This window comes from Pinus tabuliformis, chromosome J (assembly GCF_031772625.1).
Source record: "Pinus tabuliformis cultivar Carrire ecotype Pingquan chromosome J, CPIR1, whole genome shotgun sequence".
NCBI classification, from domain to species: domain Eukaryota; kingdom Viridiplantae; phylum Streptophyta; class Pinopsida; order Pinales; family Pinaceae; genus Pinus; species Pinus tabuliformis.
In genome coordinates this window covers 183,157,403-183,175,379 of record NC_142295.1, presented here as the reverse complement: position 1 = coordinate 183,175,379, position 17,977 = coordinate 183,157,403, and the positions used below count along the sequence as shown (strand labels likewise).

The 17,977-nt window shown below is 37.7% G+C and overlaps 3 protein-coding genes across 3 annotated transcripts in view; all 3 read left to right on the top strand.

Annotated features, from left to right (window-relative positions):
* LOC149226287 (uncharacterized) overlaps positions 1–9,166 on the top strand; it is a 37,457-nt gene extending 28,291 nt beyond the window's left edge. Inside the window, 6 exon segments of the mRNA XM_089380165.1 lie at positions 2,216–3,445; positions 3,558–3,618; positions 4,449–6,845; positions 6,847–7,045; positions 7,048–7,463; positions 9,103–9,166. Of these exon segments, the coding sequence (XP_089236291.1) occupies positions 2,216–3,445; positions 3,558–3,618; positions 4,449–6,845; positions 6,847–7,045; positions 7,048–7,460 (4,300 nt within the window). The 3' untranslated portion in view covers positions 7,461–7,463; positions 9,103–9,166.
* A 29-nt stretch (positions 9,167–9,195) lies between these two features.
* On the top strand, positions 9,196–10,993 carry LOC149226286 (malate dehydrogenase, mitochondrial-like). Its single transcript, XM_089380164.1, has 4 exons — positions 9,196–9,276; positions 10,114–10,282; positions 10,644–10,705; positions 10,862–10,993. Exons 1-4 carry the CDS (start codon positions 9,196–9,198, stop codon positions 10,991–10,993), a joined length of 444 nt encoding a protein of 147 aa, XP_089236290.1.
* Positions 10,862–17,525, top strand: LOC149226285 (uncharacterized). Its single transcript, XM_089377460.1, has 3 exons — positions 10,862–10,989; positions 14,067–14,240; positions 17,132–17,525. Exons 2-3 carry the CDS (start codon positions 14,079–14,081, stop codon positions 17,327–17,329), a joined length of 360 nt encoding a protein of 119 aa, XP_089233586.1. The 5' UTR covers positions 10,862–10,989; positions 14,067–14,078; the 3' UTR covers positions 17,330–17,525.
* Positions 17,526–17,977: the final 452 nt, after the last annotated feature.

Genomic DNA, 17,977 nt, shown 5'->3' with positions numbered 1-17,977 from the left:
TTTACATCCTGAATATTTGTGATCTTCGGTGCTAGCGGGTAATCCTTCTTCAGTCTTTATCTTAACAGCAATGACCCCTAAAAGTTTATCTTCATACATAGAATTGGCTCTGCTCCTCGTATGCAAATCCTTATAATGTGATGAAGATGTTTCCTTTGTATTGTCCAAACTTGTACTTTCTAGTAACCTCTCAGACATTGAATGTTTCTTACAAGCACATTCATTAAACTCAAGTTTCTCATGTGTATGAGATGAATTAGTTCCTGATATGTTCAGTTTGCCAACATCAACTGCAGTTGTGGATGAACGATGTTGACTATTTTCCTGTTCAACATGTACATTCTCCTCATCTTCAATCAACCATCATACCTCCTATTCAGACTTGGTTCCAATACAATAGCATTCTGGACAAATTTATCTATACCCACTTTATCATTTTCTTGGCATGAAGTTTGATATGTCTCTTCACTAACCACCATCGATGCTGCAGCATTTCTTGGAACTGCGTCTTGAGCCACATTGACCTCTTTAGGATGCTGATGGCTTTGGATATTGTCAAAACTTATATCAACCTTAATGCCAATATGATTTCCTTCATTGTGGATACATGGTAGCATCCCTATGAGTGTCCTGCCTCTGTAGCCCACCTAAATCAGTTCCCAAATGGTTTTCATGCATAAGTGCTTCTCGCATTCCATTCTTATTGAAGGGCGTGGACTTTGAAATATTGGTTGATGAAATATTACAATTTTTGTCTGCATGTATCTCAACCTCTGTATCTTTGAATTCTCCAAGGCCTTTTAAACCAGTGGGAAAATTTAGAGATCTATCACTAATAATGACTTTAACATTATCCTTTATTGAGGAGTGTCCAGTATAACGATTTGATTTATGCCTATTTCTTCTTGCATATAGCCTTTAGCTCCCATGCGTACACCCCCCCCCCTAAGTATTTTGATTCTTTTAAATGTGTTTGAATCCGACTTCCATCCAGCTGTGATGTCTGCTTTCCTGTGCAACATGTCCTTTCCCATCACAACATGATGTGATTCTTTCATCATCCACGACTTCTGTATCACCAACAAAATTGCCTGCTGCGTTTAATTAGTTGCCAAGAAAAGTCCCAGGTCTTCTATTGCTTTCGGCAAAATCTCCAATTGGTAAGGCATTCAAAGAAAAGCTACCTTTTGATTCACTGCAAAGTATCATTGAATGATTTATTGGCTACCATAAGAGTTTATGTAAGTAAGTATTGGTTGTGCTCCATCACAAAAGCAGAGATTTTGCAAATTCGTAGAGACAATAAAAACAAAGCTAAGTAGGTGATAAGCCTGAAGAAAACCTTGTTAGGTACTACTCAGCCAGTGGATCCATCGGTGATGGAGACAGAAAACCAATAGAGTTTGTCTCTCCAAATTTGAAATCCGAAACCAATAGAGTTTGTCTCTCCAAATTTGAAATCCGAAAATTTTCCTCTTGAAAAGAATAAAACAAGATGTAAGCTACAACAAAGCAAATAACCCTCACTAAGCATGGACTGTAAATTCAAGGGAAATGAATAAGAGATGAGACCTTCTCTAGTGATTCCATCTCCCGCCTCCGTTCTTCACGAACAAAAAACTCCTACCTGATTTCATGGTAATCATTTCTCTAGTGGATCAGTGAATAGAACAACACCGTTAAAAGAAAGCTTTGGGACCATAAAAATGGTATACAAGCAAAATTACTGCTCACGAAGGGAAACCGAAGCTGTGGCGCTTGTATGAACAGTGGCGGGAGATGTGGTTATAACATTTCAGAACCAACTAAAACGTTTATTTGCTATTGTCCCGATGGCACCTCGCATACAGAGATATGCCCACCCATAGCATTGCTACTTTTCCTGAACCCCTTCTCCCAATTCGATTACAAGACCCAATGCTTAAATTATCACAATCTATAAAAATGTTTTAAATGTTCCCTCCATTCTTCACTCTTGAACCCATGGACATATGTGTATGTGTTTCCCTATATTGTCAAGTGTTTCCCCTCTTTGCAAAAACTATCGATTTTGCTTTTACTCATAATAGTTGTTATGACCGCGTTGCAGGTCATAAAAACCGGCCCGCCATTGTAATAGGTAAATATAATTCTTCCTAGTATTCGGTATCTCCACGGTGATTTAGTACTGAATTTGTATCTTTCTTTTCATTATTTTATTCGGCGTTGGACACAGGATCACATTCATATCTATCTTCACCACAGGTTGCTCCACTGGAGGAATTGCTTTGGTAGCAATAGCGGTACTGTTATTAGGGTATTGTCTGAAAAAAAGAAAAAGTTCTAGGAATTTCTGCAAATATGAGAGAAAGGACATGGAAGCGTGTGTGCTTGGGCGCGAGACAGGCGATTTGCCAATATTCTCTTACGAAGTACTTCGCCAGTCAACAAATTGCTTCCACGAGGAGAACGAAATTGGTGTTGGAGGGCTCGGGTCGGTCTATCTGGGTAAGCTTAGCGACGGAAGAACTGTGGCGGTAAAGAGACTTTCTCATGATAACTCCAAGAGGGTCGATCAGTTCGATCAGTTCATCAATGAGGTTAAGATTTTTTCGACTTTGAATCATCCACACATTGTCCGGCTTTATGGCTGCACCCCTGTACACAGCCCACAGCTGCTGCTCGTATACGAATTTTCCCCAAACAGAACCCTAGCTGATCATCTTCATGGCGATCGCAAAGACCCCAAGGGATTACCATGGAATACTCGCTTTAATATTGCTGTTCAAACTCCGCAGGCCTTGGCTTTTCTTCACAGTGTTCATCCGCCTATATTGCACAGAGATGTGAAATCCTCAAACATTCTCTTGGGAGAAAATTTTATTGCCAAAGTGGTTGATTTTGGGCTTTGCAGACTTGTGCCTGTAGATGCCTCACATGTCACCACTTCTCCACAGGGCACACCAGGCTACCTTGATCCAGTGTATTATCAGTGCTATCAGCTGACAGAGAAATCCGATATGTACAGCTTCGGGGTCGTTTTGGTGGAGATCATTTCTGCCAGATTAGCAGTGGACACCAATCGGAAGACCAGGGAAATCAACCTTGCTACCATGGCAATAGCTAAGATTCAAGAAGGGGCTTTGCATGAGCTTGTGGATCCGCAGCTCAATATCGAAAAGAACCATGAGGCGAAGGCCATGGTATGTGCCGTTTCTGAATTAGCGTTCAGATGCCTGGCGTCAGAAAGAGATGACAGACCACACATGGAGCAAGTTGTTACTGAGCTTGAGGAAATCAGACATTTGTGTGTTGGCAGTTCAAATGGTCCAGGTGAATTAGAGGAAGGATACCTTTCCAACATCAAACAGCTGAGCACAGCGCCAATATCTCCCACCTCTGTTGAAGACACGTGGCGCACGAAGCTTCACTCCCAGGCAGTGCATAATTTCTCCCTTGGAACTTCGTATGCATAGTGTTTAATTTGCAGTTTTCAGATTTGGCGCACCAGAAGCTTCACTCCCAAGCAGTGCATAATTTCTTCCTTAGAACTTGTATGCATAGTGTTTAATTTGCAGTTTTCAGATTTGCTCCAGAATCTGGCTTTCTGACCTTAACCCAGGATGTAAAAGACCACAGGTAATTAACATTCCCGTCTAGCTGGACTGTATAATGGCCGGGAGGCATAACCGCATGCTATTAAGGTAGGGCAGAGAATAATGAGATTTGAATAACTGGGTATATTAGAAATTGAACCAAACTTGTTTCATATTACATGCTGTTGGAGGAAATTTTTGTAGGATAGAAATATGGAGCCTCCCAATGTTATAATATAAACAACATTTGTTTGTATTTACATAAAAGTTTGGTCAAGTTTGCAATCACTGCTACCTGAGCTCTGCTTGAGTCATGTATCTCAACCTCTGTATCTTTGACTTCTCCAAGGCCCTTTAAACCAGTGGGCAAAGACCATTTACGTTGGTGTCACCATCAATTAAAAAAAATTATAACTGATTTATGTCGCCCCTTTCATATTTAATTCATATTTAATTAAGAAATTATAAAAGAAACATTTATCACCATTTGGTTCCTTTCGTGACACCAGTGGACTACTACCCTGCTGCAAAGGAGACATCACCCCTGCATGAGAGTGTCTCTACTTCATGCCAAAACTTCATGAATTTTATTGAAGACAAATGAGGAGATACTGTGGCAGAAACAGAGAGGAAGGTTTTGAATATTTTATCAGATTAATGGGTGATGTAGTGCGCTGAAGGGTCATACTTGTTCTTGAATTAAAAAGGAAATTTAAGCTTCATAAACTACAATAATATCTGCACCTATTCAGAGAATACAGGACAAGCTATATATGCTAAGATTCAAGATGGGCATGGGGGCTGTGAAATTTCTTATGTGGAATTAGGCAAAATCGCTTTAGCAGAACATAAAATTGCTATTGGAGAAATTAGGAGGGCTTCAATTATAGCCAAGGTTCCTACAATACCACATATTCCTACAATACCATGCTAGAAATCCTCGGAAGAGCCCGCATGGTGAAGGAGATGGCACGCGTTTTAGATTTGATGCAAAAGCAACGCTGTAGGCTTAATTCCTAGACCTATTTAATAATTCTAAGCAACCTCGGAATAGCAGGTGGTTTGGAGCAAATTCCTTCAGCCCTGGAAAAGATGAAGAAATCTGGGCTTATGCTTAGTGACTTTGCTTACAATGGTCTTATAGGATTACTAATCAAATCAGGATTTCGAAAAGAAGCCGTGGTGGTGTACAGGAAGATGATTTCGGAAGGATTGTTGCCAAGCCTAAAATGTTATTCTGTACTAATGGGTGCCTGCGGAGAAATGGGAGATACAGGACAAGTGATGGGACTTCTGGCTGAAATGCGAAAATTTGGCTTGAGACCCAATGTGTACACCTTCACACTCTGCATAAAGATACACGGGAGAGCTGGCAAGGTTGATGAAGCATGGGGCCTGTGGAGACAAATGAAGGAGGAGGGCTGCAAACCGGATGTTGTGTTGTTCACCACATTAATGGATGCTCTCTGTAATGCAGGTAGATTGGATGAGGCGACAACATTACTGAAAGAGATGAGAAGCAACAAATGTAGTCCTGATTCTATCACATACAATACTTTGGTAGATAAATATGGGGATTGTGGCCTTGTCGATGCTGCATGGGAGCTTTGGAAGGAGATGATAGCTGATGGATGTGCTCCAACTGTAGTTACCTTTACTACTATTATCAACGCCCTATGCACAGGTGGAAATACTGATGAGGCACTTGCAGTGTTGGATGAAATGGTGGAGAGAGGGAGTTCTCCCAATCTGTATACTTACAATTCGTTGATTGGAGGTCTTCTTAAGAATAACAGGTTGGAGGATGCACAGAAGTTTTTTCAGGTTATGCACAATAAAGGGTGTGATCCAACATCTTTAACCTACAGCTTATTCATCGATTATCATGCAAAGAATGGTGAGGCTGATGAAGCATATGACGTGTTTCTGCAGATGAAGAGAAAAGGAATTTCTCCAAATGTTGTTTCCTTCAATGTTTGTAGAGATAGCCTCGGGAGGGTAGGAAGGATTAAAGAAGTGAATGAACTTTTTGAAGAAATGAAACGGACAGGTCTGTCCCATGATGTAATCACGTATAATATCATGATATGCTGCTATGCTAAGGCAGGAAAAGTGGATGAAGCTATTGGGATGACCTTGAAGATGATAGAAAGTGGGTGTGAACCAGACACTGTCACTAACAATACTTTGATTGATATTCTTTACAAGGAAGACAGAACAGATGAGGCATGGGAGATGTTTCACAAAATGCAGCAGGTGAATCTTCCCCCCACTGTTATAACATATAATATTCTGGTAGATGGGCTTGGCAAAGATGGCAAGGTTAAGGAAGCAATAGAGTTATTTCAACGAATGAGGGAAAAGGGATGCCCACCAAATGTTATTACACACAATTCAATGTTGAATGGTCTCTGTAAGAATAAAGAGGTAGATATGGCTTTCAAGATAATGCAAGAGATGACAGAAAATGGGTGTTACCCTGATGAGATAACTTACAACATACTAATTGATGGTTTCATAAAAACAAATAGAATTGATGAAGCTTGCCAGCTCTTTGAAGATATGAAAAACAAATTTTCTCCAAACCTTGTAACTATGGGTACTGTTTTTCCAGGGCTTGCAAAAGCTGGGCAAATGGATTATGCTTTGAGAGTGTTCAAGGAGTTCTATGATGTGATGGGACTGCTTCCCGATGATGTTGCTTGTGCAGCCCTAATTGATGGCCTGGGCAGAGTGGGCAGGTTGGATGAGGCAATCTTGACCTATGAAGAAATGTTGGCTAAGGGTGGTAGTCAATACATATATGTGGTACGCTCTCTCATCAAATCCCTATGCAAAGCAGGTAGAGTGTTTGACGCTCATAGAGTATTTGAAGAATCAAAAGATCGAGGCGTTGCTCTTGACACTATTGCTTACAATACTCTTATTGATTGGTTATGTAAAGCCGACCATATGCATATTGCCTGGGATCTTTTCAAACAGATGAAGAAGTCAGGTTGTAATCCAAATGTTTACACTTACAACGCCTTCTTTGATGCTCTTGGAAAGGCTGGAAAGATGGATGATGCTTTCAAGCTTCTTGATGAGATGCGTGCTAGAGGATGCAAGATGAATACAGTAAACTACAACACCCTCATATCAGGTCTTGTGATGGCCGGTAGAGTGGATGAAGCCATAGATTTGTATGGTCATATGGTGAAGAGGGGATATCTTCTCTCCCCATCTACTTATGGTCCTTTTATTGATGGACTTGGTAAGGCAGGAAGAGTATTCTGAGGCCAATCACTTCTTTCAAGAAATGATTGAAAACGGGTGCAGGCCTAATTGTGCAGTTTACAATATTCTCATGAACGCCTTTGGGAAGGTAGGGGATGTAGATGAAGCTTGTCAGCTTTTCGAGAGAATGGTAGCAGAGGGCATAAAACCTGATGTAAAATCATACACTATTCTCATAGGCAGTCTTTGTATGGTTGTAGGGTAGATGAGGCTTTTCATTTCTTTGTAGAACTGAAGTCTAGTGGCTTGAAGCCTGATACAATCGTGTATAATATCATCATTGATGGACTGGGCACAGCTGAAAAGTTGGAGGAAGCATTTAAAGTTTTTGAGGAAATGAAGAACAGTGGTTCTATCCCAAACTTGTTTGCTTACAATTCCTTGATAGGTCACCTTGGAAAGGTTGGTATGATGGAGGAAGCAGGTGAGGTATATGCAGAACTCCTTTCTAGGGGTTATGAACCAAATGTTGCTACCTACAATGCACTAATTCGCACGTTTAGCATAGCAGGTAGAGTGGATCGTGCATATGCAATCTTTGAAGAGATGATGGCCAGCGGTTGTGAGCCAAATCCATTAACATATTCCAATCTACCAAATGAGTTTTGAAAGGTGACGAGGATGTTTTTATTTTTTCTCACTTTGATGCATTCTGGGTTTCCATCTATAGAGAACAATATATGATTATCCTTAAGATTATTGGTCTTTTCTTCTACTGTGAAACAATTACATACCAAAATTGATTCTCAAAAGACTGGATCCTTTTATTTCTGGATCTCTCTGTTGTTTGCTGTTTTAACAGTTTCTTTCCTTGTTATCAAATTTCAGTGTTGGTGATGGTTTAACAGGATTATCAGTATGACTATCGTAAAAATGTTGGCAAATAGAGAAGGTTAAAGCCTTTCAAATAGTGTGGTGATGCAGCATGTATACTCCCTTGAAGAAGGGTAAGTGTATGCTTGATCAATGTATTCGTTCAGATGGGCTGGTAATCATTTTCCTCAAATCTAGACCAAGAGACATTCCTTCCCATACTGTTTACTGTTGCTAAACTCTCATTGCCATTAGAGATTATAGAGACACTACTGTTAATGTGACAGAAAATTGACCTCCAGATTTTTTTGTTGTTGGAGAATTGCTTCACATATTATTGCACAGAACAAAGAGTTACAACATGCAAATATGGTTTATCTTTTTTCAGGTAATATGGACGGTAATAAACAAAAGGCTCTACCTTTTGAGATTGAATTTCATATAAATTTTGACTGGTAAATGTTATAATTTTGGCCTAGATTTACTTTTCTGACAGTGTAAAACTTGAAACATCACAAAGGGAAGTTAACAGTTCCATGTTCTCATAGTTGGAAACACTGCATTAGGTGGTTGGAACTTTGCCATATTAAGTCATGTCAAGAATGCTGTCACAGTCCTATGTAAACCTGCAGGAAGCTTATTTCCATGAAGCCATCTAGTACAGTTGCTAACCTCATTGAAGAGCGGAGGACTCTGGGGCATGTGATACGTTGGAAAGGGTGTAGATAGAGGGCTCTTCATAATTTGCTAGTGTGACGACTTGTACAGAACAGCCAGCAGATGATGACAGTACCATGATGACACACAATAAGCACTGAAATAATTGAAATTCTGAACAAACAAAAGAGTAGAGGTCGAAGCCATGGCTGCCAAAGAATAAAGCTAGGGAGATGGTAAAATGTTTTGTTATAAGAATGTCCATTCTTTTGACGATGAAATCTTGAAAGGCATTGATCTCTAATTGATCACCATATGGCTGACTAGATTCATCAACAGGGATCCTGTCATAAATTATTTGTTCTTTCTACCTGTGTCTTGTTTCTGCTGTGAATTAGCTTATGTTTTTACATTTTTATCTTCCTGCCACTTTGTATTCAAAACAAAGACTTATTGAAACGTGGGTTGGTATAGGTCTTCAATCTCCTACGAGCATAATCATTGCTTTTGGTGCTCTATCTCCTCAGTAAAAGCCAAAAGGTGGATTTTACTATAGAATACAAATAATCCTATTCTTGTTCACTATGAGGAGGACATACCATTGCTTGGGTCATGGAACAAGGATAACAAGTTTTACTTCTTTTGGAACTTTGCGATAATAATTTCTTTTCTTATTTTTTGGTCTACATATTTATCATTTAATTTGGTACTGCCATATTGATTTTATCATGCTTGTGTCACGACCTTGTCAGTAATTCACAGCAGTGTGACCTGGGTGCAGGTTGCAGGATATATGGGAGAGGAACAACTTGGCACGGCATTGGAGAATGCAGATGTTGTGATCATTCCTGCTGGTGTGCCTTGAAAACCTGGCATGACCCGTGATGATCTCTTCAACATCAATGCAGGGATTGTTAAATCTCTTTGCTCTGCAATTGCAAAATACTGCCCAGAGGTAAGTTGTCATGATTTATGATCTTCTTTGAAGTTTTTGTTTTCATGCGATTTTCTTATTGACTATTTCATAGGAATAAGCATGACGTTCATTGTAAGTTGCTTTGTCGAAGGCTTTGTATGTTTGAGATCTATAGAGATGGCAATACATACAAATACATATTTGCAAGAATCTTTAAGCAAGTTGTTGATCTAGATTTACATACTGTTCTTGTATATAATCAATTCTACTGGAGAGGTTAACGAAGCTTGAAGACTTCTTTGAGTCAAACGAATAGGTGATTGACTCATTATTGACTCTTTATTTAGACAAATTGCAGCTAACTTTTGCCCATAAGAAGGAAATACTAATTGAAATGAACTTAAGAGTAATTAGCTGTGTAGTCCAATGCAAGTTTGCAGCCACTGCTAAAGCCTTGTTATTATTGTTTCTCCTCTTGTAGTTAGTAACTTAGCTTTTGGACTTTTGAGAAAATTGGCATATGAATATCAATATAAAAAATATCCTTGGTCTTCTATTTAACTGTGCACAAATCCACTTGATCACGAGGTATCCTCTATAACATTATATATTACATACAATCAGTATGTACTACCATTAGTGTGGCAAGTTAATAGATAAAGAAGTATGTTTCACAATTATTTGTTTTGTTCATGTACTGGTGTGTGTGTACAGTATGTATAGTATATTGTTACATATTATATAGATAGAGATATGGAGAGTGGGGAGAGTGTACTGGATAATGTTTTCCTTCTATCAGGAATGGTATATTTGGATTCAAGAAATCATCTAGAATTGGTTTTTATGGCATTGCTGAGGACTTGATATCCATGGCAGGCAATTGTAAATATGATCAGCAATCCTGTAAATTCTACTGTACCAATAGCTGCTGAGGTTTTTAAGAAGGCAGGGACCTATAATGAAAAGAAACTCTTTGGTGTTACTACTCTTGATGTTGTCCGCGCAAAGACGTTCTATGCTTCAAAAGCAGGAGTTCCTGTTGAAGGTATTTAAAATTCTGGCTTGTTATGCTTAGCTACTCTCAAATATTTAGTATTCTGTAAAATATTTTTACTTTTTATAATTTAATCATGAAATATGCATCCTGGGCAAACATGCCAGGCACTTCTCCTCATTTCAAGGATGGTATCATAGGGCTCAAGGCCATCAGAAATATAGTCAGCTCAAGATGTCACTTGAGGGAATTTAACCCGGGTGGGAAGGATAACAGTCTTTGCACACAACCATCTGGGCTAGACCCAATACATGATATGCTGCAGGATCTTACCAACATCATGCTTTTATTAACATTAGATACAATTCTCAGTTTTATGTTTGTTGTTGATGTCATCCTATGATGTCTGCAGAAGTTGATGTTCCTGTTGTAGGTGGACATGCGGGTGTTACAATTCTTCCACTTTTTTCACATGTATATGACTTTGTTGGATCCTCATCTTGAGTTTGTTCTTTACTCTTGGATATTAGAAGATTAATTTATCAAAGATAAAATGAGATCATAATTACCTACCCTTCAATACAGTTAAAAAGGGAACTAACACTTTTTTGTTTTGATAATTTTTTTTAGGCAACACCAAAGCCAAACTCTGTATTGTCTGAGGAGGACATTAAAGCCTTGACAAAGCGCACACAGGATGGAGGAACTGAAGTTGTTGAAGCAAAAGCAGGGAAAGGTTCAGCCACACTGTCTATGGCGTAAGTTTATGTTTTGGTCCTCTATAGTGGCTAATATGCATTCATATCTTTTGAATGTTTTTTTATTCTTATGTGACTGTCTAGAGTGCTGAATTTTTCATCTTGATGCAGTAGTTGGAGTCAGATAATCTTATCATGGTGTGTGCTTCATGATTTCATGCTTGGCATGCAACATGATTTCATGCTTGATAAGTACCTAATCTGAGATTCACTGTCAGTGAGAATATGGCATGAAGGAGCTTCTTTCTCTTTATCTGAATCTTGTACTTCATACATTTGCATGTCTCAAATCTTTTGCCTTAAGCTTAGGTACTTATCCTACATGAAATCATGTAGCATGCATGTCTCAAATCTTTTCCCTTAGGCTTTCTCATTTGTGTGAAACTCAGCGGGTGCTTTTAACCTGTGAGGTTTGACCGATGGATTGTTGCCTTTCATTTACCTTAGTTTGATTGAAATGTTCAGAGTTAATCTAGATTCTGCATGCAAAGATCCTTCCCTAAGAAAAGCCATGAGTCTCTTCAAGGATGTTATTCCTTCTTAAACATAAGATATGTCAAATGGATCCTGCAAAAGTTGTGTGCTTGATGATGGGTAAATCTGGGTATGAGATTTACAAATTTGCACTTACATGTATGCCTGTGGTTGCAATTCACAGATAGGCGCATAGCATCCATTCATTACCTCATCTTGAGCATTTGAGCATGGTTCATGCAAAAAACATTGCTGGTCAGTTAAATCCATTAGTTGAAAACATGGAAGTGAAGAGTAGTGTTGTAGTCTTCTCTATGTTGATGAATGCTTTTTGAGACTTCAAAATGTTTAGACATGCAATTCCTTTTTCATCTTGCTCCTGTGTTCTCAATTTTTTTTTTTTCTACTGTTTTTTAAGGCCAAATATAAACCATGGGATATATATATTTCCTACCGCGTTTTTTTCGTTCTCTGTATGCTGGATCTGTTCTCTCTGTGAACGATAGAGATGTTTTGATCTTAGTTTCAAGGGATCTCCATTGGGATCGATCGTACGACGACCCACTTGGTAGGATCTACTTTTCGTTAGTGTTTTACCTGTTATTAGTTCTTTGATTTTACGTTTCTGATATTGTCCATGGTCAGATAATTTATTTATTTTGGTAAGCGCCTATTTTTTTAAAGGAACCAGGCCTTATACCAGGCTTAGACTCCACTGCTATAACCTGTCAAGGTCTCTGGGATTCTTCGAATGTGGAATTTATTCTTTTGGCCACATTTTTGCAGGAAATATGCCTTCCGGGGCTTTTGAACGTGGGTTTGAGCCCTGAAAGCGCAATGATTTAATTTCTTAAACACAACCGAATTCACGTTAATGGTCAACTCAATTCACTTTCATGGTCAGTTTGTAAATGTGTTTGTGCATATTTTGATTGATGAAAAAAAGCACCTAGATATTTATTTCGTGGAAATCCATGGCTGCATCATGTGCACCTACTCGATTAGGGTTTTTAATTTTATGGATCTAGGTGACATTTGGCCCACAATCCAAATAAGCAACGCCCATCGCATTGTCATTCTAAAACGATTGTATTGTACACCGTGAATAATGGATTTGACTATACCTGACATTCTTTGGGCCATTTCAAAAGAGGCAGATATTGAGGGCTACATTATTATTATTTTTGATTGTTTTCTTGTTGGCAAATGTCTTTCTGTTAACATAGTGGGTTTTGCCCTTATTGTAGATGATACAAACATAGAATCTCTATTCCACCAATTTCATGCAGGATTTGCACCTGATCTTGTCTGTTGAATCTCAATATGGTAGTTAACTCCGATGGTGAGATAATGCCGCAACATACTTCTAAGAGGGCACTGAAAGTGCTATGATTTAACTACTTGACAATAATCTGCCTGACATTTATGGCTAGATTGAAATTTGGGCTGTGCTTATTATTATTATTAGCAGTAGTAGTATTTGCTATTGATAGGAGAAGGTTGAAATTGAGGTTGGGCTCACTATTATTGTTTTTGTTTGGTCAAGGCCTTTTGACTGGCGTGGGTGAAACACCTTAATTGCATCTATTCATCAAAGTCACGCATGACTTGCAGATGGGCTCATTTGTGCAAACCTCAATAGCACAGGGGTCATCATTAACAACACCTCTGCATTATCATTGAACTGGTGTTTATCACGTTAACCCGACTTCATATTTTGGAATGACATGGGCAGCCGCATTATCATGGGAATATGCCTCCTGGGTTTTGAACCTGGGTCATCCTCATGACAAGCACCGTACAACTTGCCACTAAACCACAGCCCAATGGACGAGGTAGTTCATATTTTTTTGATGAAAAGTGCATCTATATTTTTAGCAGAATCCACGGCTGGATCATATGCCTCTGCTTAATAGGACTTTTTGATTTGATGGATCTAAGTCATACTTGGCCTAATGACTACTTAGAAGTTAGAATAGTCTCATTGCATTGTCAATTTGTTATTTTGTGAGGATTGAATTGATGACCCTCTGCATATTGGATTTGCCTCTATATCCAACCTTTTTGGGGTCATTTAGATTTGCCTCTTTATCCATGAGTAGATTAAATCAAAATAGTCTTCGCAGCGTAAATTAAACTAAGTTTGAATAAACTCTCTAAAGTGGCTTGTGAAATGCTAATTATTTATCACAACATCACTTTTATACCTGGATTGGATAAGACTATACCCTGATTGAAATGTCGTATACCTGGATTGGACAAGATTATACCCTGATTGAAACGTGGGTTGGTATAGGTCTTCAATCTCCTACGAGCATAATCATTGCTTTTGGTGCTCTATCTCCTCGGTAAAAGCCAAAAGGTGGATTTTACTATAGAATACAAATAATCCTATTCTTCTTCACTATGAGGAGGACATACCATTGCTTGGGTCATGGAACAAGGATAACAAGTTTTACTTCTTTTGGAACTTTGCGATAATAATTTCTTTTCTTATTTTTTGGTCTACATATTTATCATTTAATTTGGTACTGCTATATTGATTTTATCATGCTTGTGTCACGACCTTGTCAGTAATTCATAGCAGTGTGACCTGGGTGCAGGTTGCAAGATATATGGGAGAGGAACAACTTGGCAGGGCATTGGAGAATGCAGATGTTGTGATCATTCCTGCTGGTGTGCCTCGAAAACCTGGCATGACCCGTGATGATCTCTTCAACATCAATGCAGGGATTGTTAAATCTCTTTGCTCTGCAATTGCAAAATACTGCCCAGAGGTAAGTTGTCATGATTTATGATCTTCTTTGAAATTTTTGTTTTCATGCGATTTTCTTATTGACTATTTCATAGGAATAAGCATGACGTTCATTGTAAGTTGCTTTGTCGAAGGCTTTGTATGTTTGAGATCTATAGAGATGGCAATATATACAAATACATATTTGCAAGAATCTTTAAGCAAGTTGTTGATGTAGATTTACATACTGTTCTTGTATATAATCAATTCTACTGGAGAGGTTAACGAAGCTTGAAGACTTCTTTGAGTCAAACGAATAGGTGATTGACTCATTATTGACTCTTTATTTAGACAAATTGCAGCTAACTTTTGCCCATAAGAAGGAAATACTAATTGAAATGAACTTAAGAGTAATTAGCTGTGTAGTCCAATGCAAGTTTGCAGCCACTGTTAAAGCCATGTTATTCTTGTTTCTCCTCTTGTAGTTAGTAACTTAGCTTTTGGACTTTTGAGAAAATTGGCATATGAATATCAATATAAAAAATATCCTTGGTCTTCTATTTAACCGTGCACAAATCCACTTGATCACGAGGTATCCTCTATAACATTATATAGTACATACAATCAGTATGTACTACCATTAGTGTGGCAAGTTAATAGATAAAGAAGTATGTTTCACAATTATTTGTTTTGTTCATGTACTGGTGTGTGTGTACAGTATGTATAGTATATTGTTACATATTATATAGATAGAGATATGGAGAGGGGGGAGAGTGTACTGGATAGTGTTTTCCTTCTATCAGGAATGGTATATTTGGATTCAACAAATCATCTAGAATTGGTTTTAATGGCATTGCTGAGGACTTGATATCCATGGCAGGCAATTGTAAATATGATCAGCAATACTGTAAATTCTACTGTACTAATAGCTGCTGAGGTTTTTAAGAAGGCAGGGACCTATAATAAAAAGAAACTCTTTGGTGTTACTACTCTTGATGTTGTCCGCGCAAAGACATTATATGCTTCAAAAGCAGGAGTTCCTGTTGAAGGTATTTAAAATTCTGGCTTGTTATGCTTAGCTACTCTCAAATATTTAGTATTCTGTAAAATATTTTTATTTTTTATAATTTAATCATGAAATATGCATCCTGGGCAAACATGCCAGGCACTTCTCCTCATTTCAAGGATGGTATCATAGGGCTCAAGGCCATCAGAAATATAGTCAGCTCAAGATGTCACTTGAGGGAATTGAACCCGGGTGGGAAGGATAACAGTCTTTGCACACAACCATCTGGGCTAGACCCAATACATGATATGCTGCAGGATCTTACCAACATCATGCTTTTTTTAACATTAGATACAATTCTCAGTTTTATGTTTGTTGTTGATGTCATCCTATGCTGTCTGCAGAAGTTGATGTTCCTGTTGTAGGTGGACATGCGGGTGTTACAATTCTTCCACTTTTTTCACATGTATATGACTTTGTTGGATCCTCATCTTGAGTTTGTTCTTTACTCTTGGATATTAGAAGATTAATTTATCAAAGATAAAATGATATCATAATTACCTACCCTTCAATACAGTTAAAAAGGGAATATACACTTTTTTGTTTTGATAATTTTTTTTAGGCAACACCAAAGCCAAACTCTGTATTGTCTGAGGAGGACATTAAAGCCTTGACAAAGCGCACACAGGATGGAGGAACTGAAGTTGTTGAAGCAAAAGCAGGGAAAGGTTCAGCCACACTGTCTATGGCGTAAGTTTATGTTTTGGTCCTCTATAGTGGCTAATATGCATTCATATCTTTTGAATGTTTTTTTATTCATATGTGACTGTCTAGAGTGCTGAATTTTTCATCTTGATGCAGTAGTTGGAGTCAGATAATCTTATCATGGTGTGTGCTTCATGATTTCATGCTTGGCATGCAACATGATTTCATGCTTGATAAGTACCTAATCTGAGATTCACTGTCAGTGAGAATATGGCATGAAGGAGCTTCTTTCTCTTTATCTGAATCTTGTACTTCATACATTTGCATGTCTCAAATCTTTTGCCTTAAGCTTAGGTACTTATCCTACATGAAATCATGTAGCATGCATGTCTCAAATCTTTTCCCTTAGGCTTTCTCATTTGTGTGAAACTCAGCGGGTGCTTTTAACCTGTGAGGTTTGACCGATGGATTGTTGCCTTTCATTTACCTTAGTTTGATTGAAATGTTCAGAGTTAATCTAGATTCTGGATGCAAAGATCCTTCCCTAAGAAAAGCCATGAGTCTCTTCAAGGATGTTATTCCTTCTTAAACATAAGATATGTCAAATGGATCCCGCAAAAGTTGTGTGCTTGATGATGGGTAAATCTGGGTATGAGATTTACAAATTTGCACTTACATGTATGCCTGTGGTTGCAATTCACAGATAGGCGCATAACATCCATTCATTACCTCATCTTGAGCATTTGAGCATGGTTCATGCAAAAAACATTGCTGGTCAGTTAAATCCATTAGTTGAAAACTTGGAAGTGAAGAGTAGTGTTGTAGTCTTCTCTATGTTGATGAATGCTTTTTGAGACTTCAAAATGTTTAGACATCCAATTCCTTTTTCATCTTGCTCCTGTGTTCTCATTTTTTTTTTTCTACTGTTTTTTAAGGCCAAATATAAACCATGGGATATATATTTTTACCCTGAAGACCTCCAAATCATTTGGAAAAGGAGGTGCTGCAACAAAAGAGATGGGTTGAATTTGTTGTTTGGATGGACTCTATGGTATGTAATCTTAGTTGGATTTCCAATATACTTTTAAACCATATTTTCATTTTATTTTTTAGTACTATTAGATATTATATCTTACCTCATTTTATGGTTAACATTGTATAACAAAAACATGCGTTGTGTTATGTAATTAATACTAACATGTAATATTGATTTTTTTTGTCAGAATGCTATAGGTAATGATTGCCAAGACGATGATCCAAATTATGTTCAACATATATCAGGAGATGATGAGGATGAGGATGAGGATGATGGTGGTGAAGGAGGAGATGATGATGATAGTTGCGGTGTTGGTGATGATGTGGATCAGAGTAATGAGGATGGTCAAGATGATCATGAGGATGATCTTGGTGGTGGTAGCTAGGCATGCACATGCATTGTTTTTTATGAAGAAATTATTGTGTAGAATGACATTGTTATGTTTAGATGGGTGTTGTGAATTTACCCTATATCAATGAGACATTTTGATTTTGTAATCATACGATGAGTTTGATTTATGTATGTTGTTAATTTATCGTAACGATATTCATGAAATATTTTGATTTGTTAATCATATTTGAATTTTAGTTGTTTTGATTAAAAATAATACTAATTTTATTAGTATTATGTTGCTATTTTATACATGTTTTGAAAACTGTTAATGACACATTGTTATTTTTTTGGATGGATGTTGTCAATTTCTCTTAAATTTCTTTACAAATGATTTTGAATTGTGATATCTGCTTTAATGATATTTAGAAACTATCATATATTTCACTATGAATCTATAAAGGGGGTCATATATGTAAAGAAAAATATACTCTATATAAGAAGTCAAATGCGGATGTAACCATGGATGCAAAATTGAAAGTAAAATTGGATGTTAAACTAGGAATTAATACAAAATGAAAACAATTGACATACAAAGTGTTTTAAATTAGAAGTGAAAAATTGTGCAATAGTTGACACAAAGAAGGGAACAAAACATGGCATACAAAAGGATATCAAATTGGGCAAAAACAAGGACACATAA